Source organism: Heterocephalus glaber, unplaced genomic scaffold, assembly GCF_053883595.1.
Source record: "Heterocephalus glaber isolate CG9 unplaced genomic scaffold, H.glaber_assembly_v1.0 deba00001472, whole genome shotgun sequence".
NCBI classification, from domain to species: Eukaryota; Metazoa; Chordata; class Mammalia; order Rodentia; family Bathyergidae; genus Heterocephalus; species Heterocephalus glaber.
The window spans coordinates 44,849,027-44,872,779 of NW_028258315.1; the positions used below are offsets into that span (position 1 = coordinate 44,849,027).

At 40.5% G+C, this 23,753-nt stretch overlaps 1 protein-coding gene across 7 annotated transcripts in view; it reads right to left on the minus strand.

Annotated features, from left to right (window-relative positions):
- Positions 1–4,435: 4,435 nt before the first annotated feature.
- Positions 4,436–23,753, minus strand: part of Chst13 (carbohydrate sulfotransferase 13) — a 28,550-nt gene continuing 9,232 nt past the window's right edge. For 4 of the 7 annotated variants that reach the window (XM_087181997.1, XM_087181996.1, XM_087181995.1 and 1 more), the window contains 3 exons: positions 13,745–13,827; positions 12,805–12,916; positions 4,436–10,354 (listed from right to left, as the gene is read on the minus strand). In XM_087181997.1, coding sequence (XP_087038123.1) covers positions 9,512–10,354; positions 12,805–12,834 — 873 coding nt within the window. In that variant the 5' untranslated portion in view covers positions 12,835–12,916; positions 13,745–13,827 and the 3' untranslated portion in view covers positions 4,436–9,511. Of the gene's footprint in view, positions 10,355–12,804; positions 12,917–13,744; positions 13,828–14,144; positions 14,242–23,753 lie in introns of all 7 variants that reach the window. The other 3 variants (XM_021265992.2, XM_087181994.1, XM_021265991.2) reach the window with 3 other exon arrangements.

The window sequence follows — 23,753 nt, forward strand, 5'->3', positions numbered from 1 at the left end:
CTGACCAAATATTAGAGAATATTGTCAGATCTTTACCAAGTTTAGGAAATTGTATCACTGATCTCAAATAGATCTACTACCTCATATATGTGAATATGTATTTAGTCAAAGCAAACCTGTAGAACAAGTTTTAGAAGAATTGTTTAAATAGTAGGTTTATTTAAAAACAAATAAAAATGAGGACATAAGAGATCACAAGAAATTATCTTAACAAACAACAAAATTTTTGTTTTCCAAGTCAATACAGTACTGGTAAATTACCAAGAAATGATCAATGTTAAGCACAGACTTGATTTTGGTTTCAACAGGCAACAAAGTGCTTCAAGATGAATCAAAATTAGATATTTAGAAGTTTAAAAATTTTAAAAATTGTAATCAACATAATCATACATATAGATTTTTAAGCAAATTTTTTCTCCACATGCCTATTTGACTTAATGTAATTTTTTTGTTTAATATTATAAAATTTTTATAACTTTTTCTCTTAATATAATACAAAATAATATTAATAAAGAAAATGTAAAAGCCGTTCTATGAAGAAATTTTTCATAACAAAAATTATTAGAGAATAACAATGATAAATACATTGTGTATCATAATCTTAAAAGAATACATTTTCATTTGCTAATCTCTCAGCTCATTTCCTAACAATACTATGCCTTTTTTTGCATAAAACATTTTAAGTATTCACAAAGTTTCTCACATTCTGTATAATTTTGAACAATTTCTTCCTATTTTCACAATGTTTTTTATTCTTTTTGGTCCTTATTTTCACTTTCAGTTTCTCACACTAGAGAGAAAATGCAATATTTACACGTGTTCAATTTATTTCATGGATGCAAATTAATGTAATTTTTTTACTTTGCCCTTTTTCTTTATAAAAACACCTTATGCTTTTACTTTACGACAAAGTCTTATTTTACCATGGAAACATATACAACTTTTTTAATCCCCCAAATGTATTTTCACACAAAACTTTAAAAATTTCTCTGTTCCTTGTTTCTTTAGGTTGTATGCTTGGAGCTGCTCATATTTTTAAAAAGCCTCCTAAGTTTCTTTCCTTTTGATCTTATATATACTGTACTACATTTCAGGTAAGGCTTGCAAAGCTTTAAGCCTTTATATGACCTTGAGTTACACAAATATCTCAGTACAAACAGAAAGCAACAAAACATGAAGGTAATCCTGCAATTGCAGTTAAACTATTATACATCTGTTAATAAGAAATGTTTTAGGCATTTCAGCTACACACGTGTCAACCTAGGCAATAGAATCCAAAGTAAATCTATCAGTCAGCCAGGATATCCTCCAGTGGGCTCCTATTAACTCATTACTGACTGCTAAGAAAGCTCAGCCCCCTCTCCTTGATCCTGGGACAGAAATCAACCCCAGGCTTGTGACACATGAGGAACAAACACAAGCTTTATGTGACCCAACAAAACTTCTCATTTGATGTTTGGCTTTGCAGCTTGACCTACTCTCCACTTGAGCTGAGTTTATTCTCCACCTTGAGCTCTGTCCAGGGGCCTGATGGGGTCTCCTCCTTGATGTCCATCTTTCTTGGTGTTTCCACTCCTAGTGTTGGCCATTTAACAGGTTTATCTGATATTTCTATCTCCTGCAACTGCCTCACACTGGTTTGGGCTTGGAACTCAAGCCAGTTGAGTTGGGGAAGTAGTGTAGGTTGTTGAGAGACTGAAGAAAATACCCAGAGCAAGCTTCTGAGATACAAAATTTATGAGATAAACCAACAGATGATAAGAGGTGAGGTCCACCAGCACTACTTGGCAGGTTCACAAGAGTAAATCATCTTCAATAGTGCCACTTGACAAAATCCATGGGGAGTGTATACACAGCAACAGCACTGCCTAACAAATCCATGAGATATACACACTTGATAGTTGCATCACTCAGCAGGTTCAGTGGCATATTCTTTTGTCCTGCTCTTCTTTTTCTAGAAGCTTCAGGTTCAGCATCAGGTTTAATTGGGCTTGCTTTGTTTTCCTAATATAAGTATTCACTGCTATGACTTTCCCTTGTAAGACTGCTTTCACTGTGCTCCATAGATTCTGATATGTTGTATTGTAATTGTCATTTTATTATAGGAACTGTCTGGTTTCTTCTTTAATTTCCTCTGTGACCCATTGGTTATTCAGAAGTGTGTTGTTCAATTTCCATGTGTTTATGAAATTATTGTGGTTTCTTTTGCTATTGATCTCTAATTTCATCACACTCTGGCCTGATAATATGGAGGGGATAACTTTTATTGCTTTGGACTTACATAAACATGTTCTATGAGTATGTGATCTAATTTGAGAAGGACCCATGTGCAGCTGAAAAGAATATGTATTCTGATTTTGTGGAGTGGAACACTCTGTAAATATCTGTTAAGTTCATTTGTTAAAGAGTTTGAGTTCTGGCATTTCATTGCTTATTTTTTGTGTAGTTGATCTATTTGTGACAATGGGATATTGAAGTCCCCTACTATTATTGTATTAGTCCTTATTTTTTATTTTTCATGTTCATTACTATTTGTTTTATATAGTTGGGCACACTAGCGTTTGGTGCATATATATTTATGATTGTCATCTCTTCCTCTTGAATTTTTCCCTTTACAAGGATATAGGGTCCTTCTTTGTCTCTCTTAATCAGTGTTGGTTTGAAATCCACTTGATTTGCAGAGAGGATAGCCACTTCTGCTTTTGGGGGGGGGTTCCTGTTCCATCGAGTATTGTTTTCCACCCTTTAACTTTCAGTCTATGAGTTTCTTTTTGTAGTAAGTGTGTTTCTTGTATGCAGCATATTGGTGGATATTGCTACTTGACCCATTCTTCCAGTCTATTTCTTTTGATTGATGAATTGAAACCATTAATATTGATGGTTATAACTGATATGTATTGATTTATCATTGTCATGACTTTTTCTTTTTGTTGGAGTCTCCCTTTTTGCATTTAATTTCTTGTCATGCCCAATGGATTCATTCTGCTGGGCTTCCTAGGGTTGTGATCCTCATTGTCTTTTCCTAGGATATTGTCTAAAATTTTTTGGAATGCTGGTTTGGTATTCATAAAGTTCCTGAGGTGCTCTTTGTCATGAAAATATCTTATTTCTCTATCACTTTTGAAAGATAGTTTTGCAGAGCACATCAATCTGAGTCAGAGGTTGTTTTCCTTTAGGACTTGGAATATGTCACACCAAACTCTTCTTGCCTTGAGGGTTTGTGCTGAGAAATTTGCTGTGATTCTGATGAGCTTTCCTTTGTATGTGATTTGTTCCTTTTCTCTAACTGCATGTAAATTTTGTTCTGTTGGGTTTCTGGAATCTTAACTATTATATGCCTATGTGTAGATTTCTTTTGATCAAGGCTATTTGGAGTCCTATATGCCTCCCTTATCTGTATGTCAAGTTCTTTTCCCCTGAAACTTCCCAGTTTTTTTAATGTCATCTGCACTCTCTCCTGTTTCTTCTTTGACTCTGATCAGTCCTATGTTATTCTTCTTTGCATCCTCTAGCAGCTGCTAGATTGATTTCTCATGGTCCCTTACTATTTTTAAGCAATTTTTCTTTTCCTGGTCACTAATTGCAATCTTATCATCTATATCTGAAATTCTGTCCTCACATTGGCTCATCCTGCTGCATAAACTTACAATGGAGGGCTGGGGATTTAGCTCAGTAGTTTCATCGTCTGCTGTGCAAGGGCAAGGACCCGCGTTCAATCCCTGGTACCAAAACAAACTTACAATGGAGTTTTTAATCTCCTGGAAATCTGTTTGCATCTATTTTATGGATTCCATTTGTTTCCTATGTTGGGATTCCATCATGTTCCTCACCCCCACTATTTTTATCTGTTTTCTCTCTAGATTTATCAATCATGTCTTGCACTATGGGCACAATCTCTGCTGTTATCTGAGAAATTATTTCTGATTTCATTTTTTCCAGATCCTCTTTTGTTACCAGTTCAGGGAGTCCAGGTGGTTGAGTATCAGAGTGTTCCATCTCATTTTCCTTTGGGGTTACTGTAGGTGATCTGGAAGTCTGTTTTTGAGACTTGTTTATGTGTCTTTTCATTTCAATGGGGGGTATGGGGGGGTGCTGCTGGTTCCCCTTGGCTCACCTCCTCAGTGCTGGGGGAGTTCTGCTCCTTGGCACTCAGGGTGGTGGTATGGTGGCCCAGAAGGCTCCTCCTCGGTGCTGGGGGGTGCTCTGCTCCTTACCATTCTTTGCTTTAAAATTTCTGAAAAATGAGCTATAATTTACTTAGAGCAAAATTCTGCAGTTTTTGTATATTTTGAGTTCAGAAACTAGAGCTATAAAACTACTATAGTATCGATATAAAGAAGAGTTCTATCTCCCCAAAATTCACACAACCTTTTAATCACTAAATGTCTTAGTTACTTTTCTCTCATTCCTGAGACAAAATACGCAACACCCAAAGTTAAAGTGGAAAGAATTTATTTAACTTACATTTTATAAAGCTTTAATTGCCTGGCTCCAAGGTAGAGTGGCACATGGTAGACAGGCATCACAGAAGAGAAACAGTTCATGGTGCTCACATGGTAGCAAAAGCAACAAAAGACTTAATAGCATTTTTCTGCCCCTTTTATCTTATCAGACTTCCAGTATTAGGACAGTGCCAAACCAAATAGTGGACTGATTTAGTACTCATACACACTTATTTCCAGGATAACACACTTTAGATTCAACCATCTCTGAAAAAGCCTATGACTACATGAGGCTTTGGGTGGACAGCTACACACAAACCATAACACTATGATTTAATATGAATAGATAATCAAAAATTATCAGACTCAATAGATACAGGTACTATTCAGATATGTTCAGAGATTATTACAATTATGAACTGCACATAAAATATACTATTCAAAATAACATTCAGAGAACGAAAACATAATTATGAGAAACATAAATTTTGATGACAGAAGAGAAAACCCATGGATACACTTCATCTCAGAGAACTGAAGGTTTGTATTCATTCCTTTGTGTACACAGACATTTATATCAGCTTTATTTATAGCTCCAATGTGGAAACAACCAAAATGTCTTTCTGCAGGTGAAAGTTTAGGCATACTGGTTCATCCATATCTTGGACTCTATTCAACACTAAAAATTAATGAACAACAGTGATATTGTGGAAAATGTAGAATATTAAGCATCAGGAATATAGTCACTGAAACAAAATTTGAGCTTCCAGAGCAAGTGTCTGAAGGAACTATTATGGAATGGAGTCTCTCAAACTCACCACTTTCCCTCCATTCTCCATCACCACCTCATTCTGAGGTACCACCAATGCTCACTTGAGTTATTCCCTTTGCTGGTCATCTATTATACCTACTCCTGGTCCCATTCCCTTTATTCTCCCAACTTTTGGCTAAAGCCAGACTCCAGCAGAGACCCACCCTTGCTCAGCCTCCTTCTACTCCACACTGTCACTGCACCTGCTTCTTCTGAGAGTCTTCCCTCAGTAAACCACTTGCACTAGAATCACCATCTACTCTCTGGACCAGAAGCTTCATGGTGAAATATGAGCCACAGGGGCCAATAACGTCCACGTCACTAATTGTGACCTAAATAAATATTTGACAAAAGAGGAATGATTTAACAATATTTTCTATGAAAAATTATTCCATAAATATTGAACATGATCATGCAGCATCCCAGACAGCAACATGGGTATGTTTGCCCTGCATCTAGGTGAGGCAATCTGGAGCCTCATTTTCCCATATACAGTGCAACATGTATGAGCACTCAGAAATGAAGAAGCACATTAATATGTCAGGGTGATGTGGATCCCTCATCTTCCATCCAACATGAGGAGGCATGTCTCCTGGTAGCACTAACTTGACTTGCTCATGTTCAGACTCAGAGGCCTGGTGGTCAGCAGCAGCCCTTAGGAGAGTGGCAGGTGCTTGAGAGATCAAGAAGGTACTCTTCTGAGAATTGAAATGTAAAGGGATATGGATTAGGGGTAGGACTACTGTTCCCAGCCTCCATTGCTGATAGGCATGGCAGTATGGTTAGGTTCTGGCCAGTGGGATTGGATGGGAAATGGATAGTACAATCACTTGTATAGTTTTCCTTCAATATTCTGATGCCTGAAAAGTGAATGGCTCCCTCTCACAGACCACATGGAAGAGGAGATGGAAGAGCAACAAAAGAGAAGGAGTCTGGCTTCCCGGTTGACCCATGGAGCAAATCTTCCACCAACCCTGCTCCTCTGGCTAAAATGCAACAAAACAAACAAACAAAAACCTTACAGCATCATTGGAAAAGTCAGCACTCTGAGTCAGCACCTGCTTTGCCTTCACCCTGAGCAGTTGCTAAGGCCCCCAAGATGTGGTCAGCTGAGATTCACAAACTGAATAATGCATGATATACTGCTGTTAGAAAGGCACTGAGAATTTACTTTAAGCAAATTTTAAACCTTGAGATATACCTCCTAGGAAGCTGCCTGCATGACAAAGGCACAAAACAGACTGAAAACAAAAATCACCTCACATTCTAACTGGGGGTAAAAAGAAACATTTTCCTGACAATGAAAATCAGGAAAAGCAAAAGAACGTTTAAATTTATTTTACAAAAGTTTCTGTAACCCCGTTTCCCAACATCACTTCCAAACTGAGCAAGGTGCTGTCCAAAAGTATCCAGTTTTTAGAGATTGAAAAACTAGGAAATAAAAAACTATTTTAAGTAATTTAAAAGGTCATGTGCTTTTCAGTTCATGCTGGTCATCCCTTTGGGAGTTGAAATATGCTTTTAATAGACAGTCAATAGTCTGAAAGGGATGCCAAATTAAAAGCCATTTGAACACTCTCCTTTGTCCAGTTTTGTGTATTGGTGACTCTGTCTTTCTGAAATCATGCACAGACCCAGTTGAGGACCACACAGTTCAACGGCAATGGTCAGCTTGCAATCTGTGAGGACACAGAAATTCTGGCAACAGTGAGAGAGGAAACATGACAGAAGACAGCCAAAGTAGGCAGAATTCACAAAGAGAATGTGGAGAAAGAAGCTTCCAGAACTGCCCAAGCTCCCTTCCGCCCTTGAAGGCCTGGGTGTGGCCCCTACATGGACACCAGAGGGTATAGGGCTGGGTGGTAGCAGGTACACACAAGTGCATGACATCATTGTCTGCAATGCCTGTGTGGAGGGAGACATTCATGAGGGTACAGTCAAGTAGCCACCCCACAGAAGGGTGTGTGTGTGTGTGTGTGTGTGTGTGTGTGAAAAATGTCACCACGGGGAAGATGGCAGAGCAGCAGCAAGGAGACATTTAATTGTAATAAATATAGCTGGGTATCAGCTTCAGCAAACAGGTCTCATCAGGGGCTGTGTGGGAGCCAAGAAAGCTGAGAACAAAGATGCATGATATTGAAACAGATGTGTAACAACAGAATGAACTGCAGTGAGGTGTGACCTGCAATGTGGTATGTGAGGGCCAAGGAGCTCCTAATACAGTCAGCCCTGTGCATGTGATAGGCTCCAGTCACATCCACCCTCTTCAGCTTGGCTCAAAGCATAAGGCTGTGCCCCAAGGATCTTTGGTAATTGTACATGGCTCTGGGCTTTCTGTGTCCCTTCACAGGGACCCCAGGCTGGGGGAGATCTTCACTGACAGCAGCAGTGGTTTCATGGGTCAACTACTCCTGATCCATTGTTGCAGGGCCCCTGAATATACCCCTGGAGCGGCTCAAAGAGGGGAATACTGAAGGTCCCAGGCAAGTTCCCAAGAAAGAAGACCCTGGCATAAGCAAGGGCCAGGAGTCCTTTCCAATGTGACTGAGCTGCTGTGCCCAGGCAGGGTTTGGCTTCATCAGTCAAGCTTCCTCAGTTATTTCTGATTTCTGTTTTTTAAAAGCACAAGAACAATTTGCCCTGTATTTCCCAAACTTCTGGCATTCTGATTGATAACCGAAGGAAGCTGGAAAAGGACACCATATACAGTAAGTCTCCAATTTATGAACATGAGTTGCCAACTTCCACAGATACAAACAGACCTCGCATTACAAACCCTCATAAATGTGAACAAATTACTTAAGTAGTACATGTGTCTACATTGTCACAGTTGTGCTGCTGTGTGCTTACCATACAATATGATAGTTTACAGTAGTACAGTGTGCAATCAGAGCCCAGGATGTCCTGAAGCAAAAGGAAAAGCAATGATGTGGAGGGGACTGCTAGGAAATGCAAAGCAATAACACTGTATATTTGTGTCAAAGGTATATAAGACTCTTTGTCCAACCTACCAACTAATCCAATTTACTAATATTCTCCTGGAATGGGACTTGCTCATAAGTCAGGGACTTACTGTATTCAGACAGTTACTAAGGGAACATTTGGTTTGTCCCAAGGAACTCCCATGGCTGCTTGTTCTCCCGAAGCCAAAAGAACAGATGATCTTCATTGCCAAGTAGCCCAACACACACACACACACACACACACACACACACCACACACAATCACATTCACACACACACACTCACACAAGGGTGGGAAGCAGCACAAGGCACAGGACTTGGCTGAGCTACTTTGGTCTTACTTCCTTGGTCCAGATAGAGTCAAAGTTTAGATTTTCTCCAGGTTGGCAGTAAATTGACACCACTGAGCCATTTAACCACACACACACACACACACACACACACACACACACACACACACAGCACAGCACAGACCTTACCCATGGCTCCAAATACCTAGCCCCTCACAATTATGGGCTGCTGTGGAGGTAACCCAGGTCTTATGATCACACTCCTCTAGCATTCTTATGCCATTTGGCAGCTGGGAAAACTTAGACCCAGAGATTCAGTGAGTTGTCCAAGATTTATCAGCTCCATGCTCTCAGAGCAAATGGCATAATAAAGCAGAAACTCCAGAGTCAAAAAGTCAAAAAACATTTATTTGTAAAACATGACTGTCCCAGCTGACTATGGTCCTGAAAACCTTAGCATCATACTGGGCCATGCTGGCACACAGGACGATCTGGCATCCTGCAAGACTGAAACCCAAGGAAGGACCTGAGCAGGGAAGACTTTTCTCCTTGGCCAAGTCTGCTCTTGCAAGGATAGATGAACTGGAGAGGCTAAATTGGCTCCTTGGACACACTGAGCCAGACATCACCATTCTGCTTAGCTCATCATGGACAGGTTCAGGGGCACACTTGACTCCCAAAATGTTGGCCTTTCACAGTCCCCCAAAACGGTTTACGAAATCTTTGTCCATTCAGAAGAGCTAAGGATTGCCTACCACCTGAATAGAAGAAACAAGCATCATGTCACAGGCAGAGGCAGGCGTGGTGACTTGAGAGGGTCTGTACCCAAACCCTGGGAGGTATGACTTGTGCCCAGGTGGGCTACCACCTACAGTGTGTGCACGGGTTCTCAAACAGCTGTTTCTTTGACAGGAGCATCAGCATATCCTTATCCATATCCTGTCCAAAATGCACATTCTCCGGTTTCACTCCAGATCTCCAATCCTCTAGGGGATGCCACTACCACTAACGCAGCCGCAGGTAGGAGGGGGTTGAGTAATTGAAGAGCAGGAAGTCCATCTTGTAGAGGTCAAAGAGGCGCCGCTGGTAGAAGGGGCTGATGTCCTGGAAGAGGCGTGCAGCTTGGTCTCTGGGAGCAGCCCCTTTGGGGCGTGGCGGCATCGGAAAACGCAGGTCTGGCTCGCCCACCAAGTCCAGGACGAAGGAAGCATCCTCTGTCAGCGTTTCGAACTTGCCCACGACGTCATAGCGCAAGCGGCATGGATGGCAGAGAGCATGTGCTCGTTCCCAGTGCTCATTAAAGGGCTCGTCGCGCCGTGTGCGCGGATCCAGCAGGTAGCCCAGGAATTCTGCAAAGCGTACGTCGTGGCCGCGTGCCAGGGCGTCAGGGTTTGCGCGGGGGCGCAGGCGCCGCACTATGCGCGTGCCATAGCGCCGCTGGAAGGCCTCGCTGTAGGGCCTGGCGAACTTGTTTCGGTAGGCAGACGCCAGGCGCTCGAAAGGCTCGCGCACAAATAGAAAGGTCAAATAGGAGCGCAGACGCTTGTTGATTTCCGCTGGGGTAAAGTCTGCCAGCGAGGGCAGGCTGCCTGGCGCATGAGCCTGGCGCGCGGGGATGGTGCGGGGATCGCTGCGGGCCCGGCCGCTCAGCGCTAGCAGAACGCGCTTCCAGTTGGTGCAGGCTACCTTGGGCACGTAGCAGTAAAGCAGGCCGTGCGCATCGTCCACCAGCACATGCCGCAGGTCCTCTGGCCGTAGCAGGTGCTGCCGACGCGTGAGGCGGCTGCAGGTTTGGCGCAGGAGGTCGCGCCGCTGCCGGTGCACCTCTGCCAGGGGTGAGCTCAGACTCTGCAGGCAACAGGGAAGAGACGGGGGTTCCCCTCAGAGCTGCTGGCCCCAGCTCTGCTGCTCTGAAGAGGTGACACCCCAGGCACTGCCAGGCGCTGGGCTGGGCAGGACATCTGGATTTGAACCCAGAGCTGCCACCAGTCACTGTGGTTTAGGGCCCAAGGATCTGTCCTATACTTGCATTTGGAAATAGAATCTAAGCTTGCAGAGAAGCACGGTGAAGGATGTGACTAATCAGGTGTGCTAGATGTGTCACGGGATGCCAGGAAGAATACAAGAATGAATTATGAAAATGTCAGAATAAGTCCAGATATTATGACATCAGTGTGCTCAGTGTAACTATTGGAACAAACTGTGCACTGTTTACTAAAAGTAGGACGCTGTGTAAGAATAGTAACTAATTCCTTATAGAGGGGGAAACTGCATTCGTGTAATCCAAGTATTCTGGGAGGCTGAGGAAAGAAGATCACAAGTTCCAGCCCAGCCTAGGCAACTTAGCAAGACACTGCCTCAAATAAAAATAAAAATAGGTGTTTACACATGTGTGTCCTATTTATTTCACTTAAGAGTATGGCCTCAATGTGCATTCACATAGCTATAAATGTCTCTAGTTTCTCATTCTTTATGGCTGAGTAGTACTCCACTTTATTTTTTAAAAAACCACATCTTTATAAATAAGAAGAAAACGTCTAAAGGAGTAGGATAAGTGGGAGGGATAGGGGAAAGGAAAGAAGAGAAAAGAAAAAATATGAGAAAAGGAAAAAATGGAAACAAAGTCTTTGTAAATACGGAGGGATGGAGGAGTTGAAGGGCAAAGGAATGGGGAAAAATTAAGAACCAAGATATATCATGTAAAGGTACAAGATCCCAACGATGAATGTAACTGTATTGTATACCAAAAATGTACCAATAAACTTAATGGAAAAAAATCGAAAAAGGACTAGGGATATAGCTCAAAGCAAAGGTCCTGGGTTCAATCCCCAGTACTGAAAAAAAGGAGTTTTATTTCTTAAAATTGTATTAAAAGACTTCAGGATAGAACAAAAAGGACAGTGACAAATATTGGTCAGGACATGGAGAAAGTAGAACCTTCATATATTGCTGGTGGGACTGTAAAATGGTACAACTTCTAAGAAGAGTAGTTTGGCAGCTTCAAAAAGTGGAAACAACCCACATGTCCACCAACTGATGAATAGATGGATAGTATAGTTTATAGCCCTACAGTGGAATATTATCCATCCATAAAAAGGAATAGATATGTCCTTCAACATAGATGAATTTCAAAAGCAATATTTTGTGGGGAAAAAAAGCCAAACACAAACAGCAAAATGCTAAATGATTTCTCTTATAAGAAACGACCAGAGTAGGTGAATCTATAGAGACGGAAAGTAAATAAATTGTTGTCAAGGACTGGGGGAAAGAGAAAAGGGGGTGATTCCTAATTGGTAAAGGGTATCTTTTGGGTGATGCAACTTTTCTAGAATTAGATAATGGTGATGGGTGCACAGCCTTGTAAAAATACAAAGAAATAACTGATTTGGACATTTCCTAAGAGTGAATTTCATGGTGAGGTATTAATCAGTTAAGAACAAAGCCTTTGGAGTATTTCCACTTCAGAGAAAGCCAGAGCAGTGGCCCTGGTGGTGGAGCCCCAGAGCTCGTGCCGGCATGAGACCATCTGCCATCAGTGGAGTAGGAATTGGGTAATGTATGCTCCCATCCGTATGTATATTCCTGTTTCTGATGCTTGTAAAAGTATCTGAAAGTATCCATGATACAGTAAGGGGAAAAACTCCAAAGTGCAGAACTGGACTTAATATTTAGATTTTAAAAGGGCACCAAAGAAAATAGAAACTGTTTCAGCAAGGCTAGGTATGGGGATTCTTCCTTTAGAGAGATGTACTTACTGATATAATCACAGAATCCACAAGGCTGTATTTTGGTTCAAAACAACCCTAGGTAGAAACAGGTGATAAGAATGTGGGGACTTTGCTCGTCTTCTTATGTCAGTGTATAAATGTTTGCTTTTTTCACAATGAAAAGTTAAAGCAGAGAGAGACAGACAGACACAGGACACACTTATATGTAGGTGAGATTTTGAAAAAGTTAATGAAACCCATACCAGTGCAGTTGGCACTATTTACAGGACTAGAAAATGTCTGGAAGGACACAAAAATATCTGCTTGTCCCTGAGGAGAACCAAGGCTGGGATGGAGAGACCTGCTTTGCACTGTGCTTTTTCATAGTGCTGACTGCTCCATCACATTCCCTACATTACTTTGTCATAGTCTCACCATGGGGGTGAATGGCAACTTTGGCCTTGGCCATGAAGGACATAAGGGACTCTACCCAGGAATGGCCTGAGGCACCTGGCTCCACATGGTGCTAGAAGAAGGCTGTACTCCAGAGCCCTGCAGTCAAGGTCTGCTTTCAGCCTCCAGATAACTTACCATGTTCTTGTGGCAGGGAGTGTCAGCCATCTACCTATCTGCCAGGTCCTCTGCTTCCTTGTCAGCTGACCCCAATGTGCCCAATCTTGGGCGGAGCCACTCCCAGTCAGCCCTGTTCATGAGAGGAAACAACCATACTCTACAGAATGCTGTGTGGTTAAGCTAGGATGTGCAGGAGATTAGGTGCATCCATTGCATTTTAGACTTACAAAATTTTCAACTTATGTTTCTCAGAACATATCCCCTTCATAAATCAAGGAGCATCTGCACAGTTATGTGTGTGTGTTGGGTAATGATATAGTCCCAGCAGGACTTATATACACAGACCAGTGGGCTACCTGGTCCATCTGCTTTTGAATAACATAACAAGGTGGGAATTCTGTGCACATTTCCTTATTGTAGCATATAGGAAAATTTGGAGATTAGCTTAATTACTGTCTCCCTATTGATCTGGAGCAGGCTCAGGTCTGTTTTAGTTTTGTTTGTTTTTTTCCTAGCACAGGGGATTAAATCTAAGCTCTTTGCATGAAGCTACATCCCCAGCTCTTTTCACTTTTTATTTTTCAGATGGGGTCTTGCTAAGTCACTAAGTTGCCCATGCTGGGCTTGAACTTGTGATCTCCCAGAGTGCTAGGGTTACAGGTGTGCACACCACACCTGGCTATTTACTCTCATTTATGTCTACAACATCCAGAACAGTTCTGCCACAGTGTGGCCTCAGGCTCTTATGGGAGGAAGGATGAAGTCAGTAGAGACTCTAGGGTTCCCAATTTACCCCCAGGATATGTCTTTGTCACACTCTGGACAAAGCCGGGGATGGTGAAGCTTCTTTATGCCCCTGTGTGGAATTCAGCCATGTGACAACAAGTGCAAGTTGGGGCTCTGGATTCCCTAGCCTGGGAAACAGGGAGGCATCCCTGAGGTAGGTGTGCCCACCTACCTGGTCCAGGTCATAGAGCACCTGTAGGGGACTCCTCCTCTCCCCACTGAGCCAGATGGAGCCCAGGGACCTGTTTTCAAATGCTGTGGGGCACAAGGAAAAAAGTGTCACCATTGCATCAGGTGAGCTGGCCCTGAACCAACAGGGTTTGGCCATCCCACTTAGGGTACATCTGACCCACCTCTGGAATTCAGTTTCTCTCTGTGTTTCTGCCTCCTGTATGTTCGATGCAGTAAGGCCATTGATAGGGCTGCTAATCTATCAGAGCATTGCTCTTAGAATCCTTTTTGCCCCCGTGTCCTGCCCTCTAAAGCTTGAGGGTATCAGGCAAGAGGGGAGAAGAAGGAAGGAGATACCCAGCCCACCAGCTCTTTGAGAAAGGCCTGATTCCCAACCTTACCCTCTTCCATCCTGTCTCAGGCCCACTTCTGCCACCTCCACATCTGTAGAGCCCCAAGGGGCTCATTAGTCTGGCTGGCTTTTTAGTGCTTCAGGTCCTGGGAATAGGCACACAGAAAGGGCTGGGTGGTGGTGAAGCTGGCACAGGTAGGCTGTGGTTCTCTGAGTGATAGCTCACTGAGTTCTGCAACACCATTGTGGATTCCTGGGAACCATGTATCTCCCTGCCAGTGCATGTGCTCTCTCATGCCAAATGCAAGTTTAACCACCAAGATTGAAGCCCCTGTGGGAAAGGATATTATCTATCTGTCTCACTGCTGCATGCCTCAGCTTCCCTAAAACTATAGAAAAATCCATCTACTGAAAAGCTTATTCTTTTGCTCAAAACTTGTCTTGAGAAAAGTAATTTTAAACTTATTCAATTAATATTAGTATCAGTCCTTGACTTACAATGATGTGACTTACTATTTTTCAAATTTACAATGGTGTGAAAGCTATTTAATGGAAATCATACTTTGAATTTTAAATTTGGATCTTTCCCTGGCTGACAGTATGCAGTATGCTCCTCTTGAGTGTGATGCTGAGCAGTGGCAAAAGCCACAGCCATGTGATCCCAGGGGGGATGACAGAAAATGCTCTACAGTGTGCTCCTGTGAGCTGTAACATTTGGTAAGTTAGGTGTGTTAAATGAATTTCTGAGTTTAATATTTTCCACTTACTATAGCTTTATCAGGATGTAACCCCATCATCAGTTGAGAAGTATCTGTATTCTTGATAATATAGTTAGTGTATAATGGCCATAAGCTTCTTGATCATATTTTTCTTGAAAATGATTATATTTATTAATAAACAAATAAAATAAAATATAATGCAGTCTTTGAAAAGATTGCCAAAATTGCAAAGTTTTAGCTAGACTGACCAAAAAGAAAAGGCTACAACAACTAAAAATTGAAGAGAAAGAGGGAAATTAAACTGACCCTAAATAAACAATAAAAGATTACAAGAGAATACTATGAATAATTGTAAGCCAACAAATTAGATAGCCTCCATGAAATGGAAAAATTCCTAGAAAGACACAAATTCCCAAAATTGACTAAAGACCTATAAAAAGTAAAGGAATTGAGTTAGTGATCAAAAAAATTCTCACAACAAATAGCTCATGGTCAGATAACTTCACTGGTGAATTATACCAAATGTTTAAAGAATTAATACTTATCCTTCATAAACTCTTTGGAGATGGAAACACTTCCCATCTCATAAGGTCAGTATTACTCTGATAACAAAACCAGACAAAGACATCACAGAAAGAGAAAATTAAAGGCCTGTATCTTCAATACAAACATAGACTCCTCAATGAAATACCAGCAAACCAAATTCAACATCATATAAAAAGAATTATACAGTATACTGTGACCAAGTAGGATTTAACCTAGGAACACAAGATTGGCTGAACACATAAAAAATAAATCAGTATATCACATTAATACAATAAAGAAAAACCTACAGGATCATTAATAGATGCAGAAAAAACACTGGACAAACTCCAGTATCCTTCTTGATAAAAACATGATACAGATTAGGAGTAGAAAGGAATATCATCAAAATGACAAAGACCACCTATATAAAACCCGAAGCTAATATTATATATAATGGCAAAAGACTTAATGATTTGTCCCTAAGATCAGAAACTGGGCAAGAATGCCTGTTTTTGCCATTTTTATTCAACATTCAACTGGAGATTCTAGCCAGAGTAATAGGGAAGAAAAAGCAATATATGACACCTAAGTTGGAAAGAAAAAAGTAAAACTGTCAACTCATAGGTGACATGATCCTATATATATGAAAAACCCTAAGGAACCCACAAACAGTCCATTAAAGTTAATAAGTGAGTTTATCAAGTTTGCAAAATACAAGATTAATATGTAAAAGTAAATTGTATGCTTATATACTAGCAATGGTAAAAAGTGAAATTAAGAAAATTATTATACTAAAAATAAAATTTTAGAAATAAATTGACAATAAGTATAAGATGTATATTTGGAAAACTGTAACACATCAATGAAAGAATTTAAAGACCTAAATGAATGAAAAGACATTTTGTATTCATGGATTGGAAGACTTCATGTAACTAACATGGTAATACTCCTCAGAATGATCTACAGATTCAATGCAATCCTTATCAAAATCTCTGCTAAAGTGAGGAGTGGTAGCACATCCCTGAAATCTCAGCAGCTTGGGAAGCTGAGACAGGAGGATCACTTGAACCAAGAGTGTGAGGCCAGCATGAACAATATAGCAAGACTTCATGTATCCTACTTCTGTAGAAAAACAAAAATTCTACCTGCTCTTTCCTGCAGAAATTGCCTCTTTTTTCTTTCTGTGGTGCTGGGAATCAAACCCAGGGCCTCATGCATACTAGGCAAGTGCTGTATCACTGAACTACATCTCTACCCCAGAAATTGACAATTAATTCTTAAATTCATGAGAAAATTGAAGGGATTCAGAATATCAAAAGCAATCTTGAAAAAGAACAATTAGCAGATTCAAACTTCCTGATTTTAAGACTTACTATAAAACTACAATAGTCGAGTCCCGCGGAACACGCCTAATCAGCCTGCTGCAGACAGGCAGGTCTGCACACGCCCTACCGAGGTCACAAGTCATAGGGAACATGCCGAATCAGCCCACGCCCCAGCAACAATCCACTGGACACCACCCCCCCACCCCACTTCTCTGTACAGCCACCTGGTTCCACACTACAAAGACACAGAGGACACTGGATGACAAGACCACAGTACTGAGTCCCGCTGCTCCTAGCCCAGAGGTAAGGGCTTCCCGGCCACCATCCCTTCTGCTGCTCCCAGCCCAGAGGAAAGGGCTTTTGGGCCACCTTCTGTCCTACTGCTCCTGGCCCAGAGGAAGGGGCTTCTGGGCCACCATCCCTCCCACCGCTCCCAGCCCAGAGGTAGGGGCTTCTGAGCTGCCATCCCACTGCTCCTGGTCCAGAGGAAGGGGCTTCCCAGCAACCATCCCTCCCGCTGCTCACAGCCCATAGGAAAGGGCTTTTGGGCCACCATCTCTACCACTGCTCCCAGCCCCTGTCCCACCTCTCCCAGCTCAGAGGAGGTAATCCGTGCAGGGGCCAACAGCCTCCCCGCCAGTCAAAATGAGAAAACACTTAAATAAGTCTCAAAACCAGACTTCCAGATCACCTACAGCAACCCCAAAGGGAAATGAGATGGAACACTCTGATACTCAACCACCTGGACCCACTGAACTGCCAACAAAAGGGGATCTGGAAAAAATGAAATCAGAAATAATTTCTCAGATAGCAGGAGAAATTGTGCTCCTAGTGCAAGACATGATTAAAAATCTAGAGAAGAGCTCAGGAACATGATGGAATCCCAACATAGGAAAGAAATGGAATCCATAAAACAGATGGAAATAGATTTCCAGGACATGAGAAATTCCACTGAAAGTCTACACAGCAGAATGAGCCAATGTGAGAACAGAATTTCAGATATAGAAGATAAGATTGCAATTAGTGACCAGGAACAGAAAAATTGTTTCAAAATTATAAGGGAACATGAGAAATCAATCCAGCAGCTGCTAGATGATGCAAAGAAGAATAACATAAGACTGATTGGAGTCAAAGAAGAAACAGGAGAGAGTGCAGATGACATAAAAAATCTCTTCACAGAAATAATGGCAGAAAACTTCCCAAGCAGGGGAAAAGAGCTTGACATACACATAATTGAGGTATATAGGACTCCAAATAGCCTTGATCAAAATAAATCTATACATAGGCATATAATTGTTAAGATTCCAGAAACCCAACAGAAGAACAAAGTTCTACAAGAAGTTAGAGAAAAGAAACAAATCACATACAAAGGAAAGCCCATCAGAATCACAGCAGACTTCTCAACACAAACCATCAAGGCAAGAAGAGCTTGGAGTGATATATTCCAAGCCCTAAAAGAAAACGGCCTCCAACCCAGATGATGTACCCTGCAAAACTATCTTTCAAAATTGATGGAGAAATAAGATACTTTCATGACAAAGAGCACCTTAGGAACCTCATGAATACCAAACCAGCACTCCAAAGAATTTTACAAAATATCCTAGGAACAGCCATTGAGGATCACAACCCCAGGAAGCAAAGCAGAATGAACCCATCTGGCACAACAAGAAATTAAATGTAAAGAGGGAGAACCCAACAAAAAGAAAAAGTCATGGCAATGACAAGCCAATACGTTTCAGTTATAACCATCAACGTTAATGGTCTCAATTCACCAATCAAAAGAAATAGACTGGCAGAATGGGTCAAGAAGCAAAATCCAACAAGATGCTGCATACAAGAAACACACTTTATTCAAAAGGAAACTCATAGACTGAAAGTTCAAGGGTGGAAAACAATACTCCATGCGACGGGAACAGAAAAAAAAGCAGGAGTAGCTATCCTCTTGGCAGATCAAGTAGATTTCAAACCAACACTGATTAAGAGAGATGAAGAAGGACACTACATCCTTGTAAAGGGAGCAATTCAAAAGGAAGAGATGACAATCATAAATATCTATGCACCAAACACTAGTGCACCCAACTATATAAAACAAATACTAACAGACATGAAAAGTCATATATGCACTAATACAATTGTAGTGGGGGACCTCAACACCCCACTGTCACAAATAGATAGATCAACTAGACTAAAAATAAATAAGGAAATACTAGAACTCAATCGAACTCTTGAACAAATGAACTTAAGAGATGTTTACAGAGTTTTCCACCCCACAAAATCAGAATACACATTCTTCTCAGCTGCGCATGGGTCATTCTCCAAAATAGACCACATACTCACACATAGAACATGTTTAAGTAAGTACAAAAGAATTGAAGTTATCCCCTGTATATTGTCGGACCATAGTGCCATGAAATTGGAGATCCATAGCAAAAGAAACTCAAAAAATTTCATAAACATGTGGAAATTGAACTACACACTTCTGAATAACCAGTGGGTCACAGAGGAAATTAAAGAAGAAATCAGACAGTTCCTTCAATTAAATGACAATGACAATACAGCATATCGGAACCTATGGGACACAGAAAGCAGTCTTACGAGGGAAAGTCAGAGCAGTGAATACGCATATTAGGAAAACAGAACGAACCCAATTAAACAACCTGATGCTGAACCTCAAGCTTCTAGAATAAGAAGAACAGGACAACCCCAGAGCTCATACAAGGGAGGAAATTATAAAGATTGAGGAGAAATCAATGCAATGGAGACTAAGAGAACGATACAAAAAATCAATGAAGCCAAGAGTTGGTTCTTCAAAAGAATCAACAAAATTGACAAACCCTTAGCCAACCTTATCAGAAAAAGGAAAGAAAAGGCCCAAATCCATGCAATTAGGAATGAAAAGGGTGAAATGACAACAGACCCAGCAGAAATCCAGAGGATCATCAATACCTACTTCCAGAACCTATACGCCAATAAGATGGACAACACAGAAGAAATGGACAGATTCCTAGATACATATGAATTACCAAAGTTGAACGAAGACGACCTAAAAATTCTGAACAACCCAATATCAACCAATGAAATTGAAAATGTAATTAAAAACTTATCAACTAAGAAAAGCCTGGGCCCTGATGGCTTCACTGCTGAATTGTACAAGACATTTAGAGAGGAACTGCTGCCCCTACTGTTTAAACTCTTCAGTGAAATTGGAAGGGAAGCAATAGTCCCAAATTCATTCCTGGAAGCAAGCATCACCTTGATCCCCAAAGCAGAGAAAGACTCAACTGAAAAAGAGAACTATAGGCCAATCTCACTAATGAACATAGATGCAAAAATCCTTAATAAGATACTGGCAAACAGAATGCAGAAGATCATCAAGAAGATCATACACCCTGATCAAGTGGGATTCATCCCAGGGATGCAGGGATGGTTCAATATACACAAATCAATCAATATAATACACTATATCAATAGAGCCAAGAACAAAAACCATATGATTATCTCCATAGATGCAGAAAAGGCATTTGATAAAATTCAACATGCATTTATGATAAAAACCCTACAAAAAATTGGAATAGATGGTCTCTACCTCAAACTGATAGAAGCCATCTATGAAAAACCAACAGCCAATATCATACTAAATGGTCAAAAACTGAAATCCTTCACACTAAAATCAGGAACAAGACAACGATGTCCACTATCACCATTCTTGTTCAATATAGTTCTGCACTTGATCTTAGCCAAAAGGCAGAGAAGCGATACAATATAGTTCTGGAAACATTAGCCACGGCAATTAGATAAGAGAAAGAAAGAAAAGGAATAAAGATAGGTAATGAAGAAGTCAAATTGTCATTGTTTGCAGATGACATGATACTCTGTATAGAAGACCCCAAGAACTCCACCAAAAGTCTTCTAGACTTAATAACCAAATTCAGTCAAGTAGCTGGTTACAAGGTCAACACACAAAAATCAATAGCTTTCCTCTACACAAAAGACAGACTCACTGAGAGAGAAAGAGGGCAAATAATTCCTTTCACAAGAGCATCCAAAACACTGAAATACCTAGGAATCAACCTAATAATCAACCTTTGAAAGAAATCAAAGACCTCTTCTCTGAAAACTATGGCACTCTGAAAAGAGAGATTGAAGATGATATCAGAAAATGGACAGAAATCCCCTGCTCTTGGGTAGGAAGGATTAATATAGTGAAAATGGCCATACTTCCAAAACTGCTATATAGATTTAATGCAATCCCAATTGAGATCCCAGCAGCATACTTCATGGACCTTGAGAAAACAATCCAAAAATTCATTTGGAACAAGAAGAGACCCAGAATAACAAAATCAATTCTAGGTAACAGAGACATGGCAGGGGGTATCACAATCCCCAACCTGCAACTCTACTACAAAGCTACTGTGATTAAAAACAGCCTGGTACTGGCAAAGAAACAGACCTGAGAACCAGTGGAGCAGATTAGAAGATGCAGAAACAACGCCAGACACACTCAGCCATCTCATCTTCGACAAAGGAGCCAAACACCCTCACTGGAGGAAAGATAGCCTCTTTAATAAATGGTGCTGGAAAAATTGGGCTTCAACTTGCCAAACATTAAAACTAGACCTGTATCTCTCACCATGTACTAAACTAAAATCAAAATGGATTAAAGATCTAAATATTAAAATAGAAACTCTGAACCAGTTGGAACAGAGGTTAGGTAGAACCCTTGAAGACATCAGTGTAGGAAAAGATTTTATGAACAAAACCTCAGTTGCCCATGAACTAGCACAAACAATCAACAAATGGGATCTCTTCTTATTAAAAGGCTTCTGCACAGCAAGAGAAACCACCAGCAGTGTGAAGAGACAACCCACAATGTGGGAAAAAATCTTCACCTGCTCTTCCTCAGACAAAGGTCTACTATCTCGAACCTATAAAGAACTTAAAAAGATCAGACCTCCCAAATTTAAAGACCCAATCTGAAAATGGGCATCTGAAATGAACAGACATTTCTCAGACAAAGAAGTAGAAATAGCAAATAAATACATGAAAAAATGTTCAACATCACTGGTCATCCGAGAGATGCAAATGAAAACAGCGCTGAGATTCCACTTCACTCCAGAAAGAATGGCTGCTATCATGAAATCAACCAATAACAAATGCTGGCGGGGCTGTGGGGAAAGAGGAACCCTGCTCCACTGCTGGTGGGAGTTCAGACTGGTGCAACCACTGCGGAAATCAGTATGGAGATACCTCAAAGAACTAGGACTGGAAGTCCCATTTGACCCCACTATTCCACTGCTGGGGATCTTCCCCAAAGAATTAAAAGAATCATACCACAGTGATGTATGTGCACCCATGTTCATAGTAGCACAGTTTGTGATAGCTAAAACTTGGAAACAGCCCAAATGCCCATCAACTGGAGACTGGATAAAGAAGATGTGGTTTTTTAATAAAATGGAGTACTACTCAGCCATAAAAAATGAGAAATTAGAGACATTTATAGCTAAGTGGATGCACATTGAGGCCATACTCTTAAGTGAAATAAATAGGACACACATGAATAAATACCAAATAGTTTCTCTGGTGTGAGAAACTGAAAGTGTAAATAAGGACTAAATGTATAATAGGTCATGTGAAATAGGAAGAAAAGGGGCAAAGGGGAAGGAAGTGGGAGGGCTAGGGGAAAGAATAGAAAGGAATGGGATTAATATGAGAAAATGGAAAAATAGGAACAAAATCTGTGTAAATTGGGAGGAATTTAGGGGTTGAAGGGAGGGCTGGGCAAGGGTGAAAAATTAGAACCAAGAGAGACTCTGTAAAGGTGCAAATTTCCAATGATGAATGTCATTATATTGTATACCTAAAATGTACCAATGATTAGAATGAATAATCGATAATGCAAAATAGGAAGAAAAGGTCCAAAGGGGTAGGCATAGTGAGAGGGGCAGGGGAAAGGAAAGAAGAGAAAGGAAAAATGATGAGAAATGGAAATAAAGTCTTTGTAAATTGGGAAGGGTGGAGGGGGTGAAGAGAGAGCTAGGAATGGGGAAAAAAATAAGAAAAAAAAAGAAATATGTAAGTATATAGTATAATAAAAGAGAAATAAATATATTGTTATATTTAAGGAAGTAAGTACATTTGTGAAATATTCATAGAATTTTGTCTGTATTTGATAAAAATCCATATTTTAAGTCAGCTGATGAGTCTATAGGTGCTTATTGCATTATTCTGTACATATTTTTGTATCTCTTAGGTATTACATGATAATTTTTAAATTAAATTGTATTTAAAGAAATTTATTGTTTATAACAACAAAAAAAACTACAATAGGCAAGATTATATGGCCAATGGATAATTGTGATATATGTCAATGAAAAGAACTGAGAGTCCAGATACCCTTATGTTTATGACCAGTTGATTTTTAATGCTACAGCTGTTCAACGGGGAGAACAGTTTTTACTGGATATTTGCATGCAAAAGAATAAAGTTTGATCCCTACCTCATACTATATACAAAAACTAACTCAAAATGGATCATAGACCTAAAAGTAAGAGTTAAAATTGTGAAATTCTTAGGTGAAAACAGACAAGCTAAGTGTGGTGGTGCATGCCTGTAATCCCAGCACTCAGGAGACTGAGGCAGGAGGATCACTGTGACTTTGAGGACAGCTTGGGCTACATACTGAATTCAAGGCCAACCTGAACTACATAGCAAGACCTTGCCTCAAAAAATGAAGAGGAGGGCCAGGAATTTAGCTCAGTGGTGCTGCTGCCTGCCTCGAAAGTGCAAGGTCCCAAGTTTGATCCCTGGTACAAAAAAAAAAAGAAAAGAGTATTTAAAAAATTAAAACAAGACATAAATCTCCATGATCTTTGATTGGGTGATACTTTCTTAGACATCAAAAGCATAAACAGCAAAATAAAATCAGAGAAATCAAATTACAACATTAAAAATGTTTATGCTTCAAAGGACACTATCAAGAAGGTAAAAATCAACCCAGACATGGGGAGAAAATATTGGCAAATCATGTCTTTGATAAGACACTAGTACCCAAAATATACAGCTATATAATAAAAACACAACTCAAGTTTT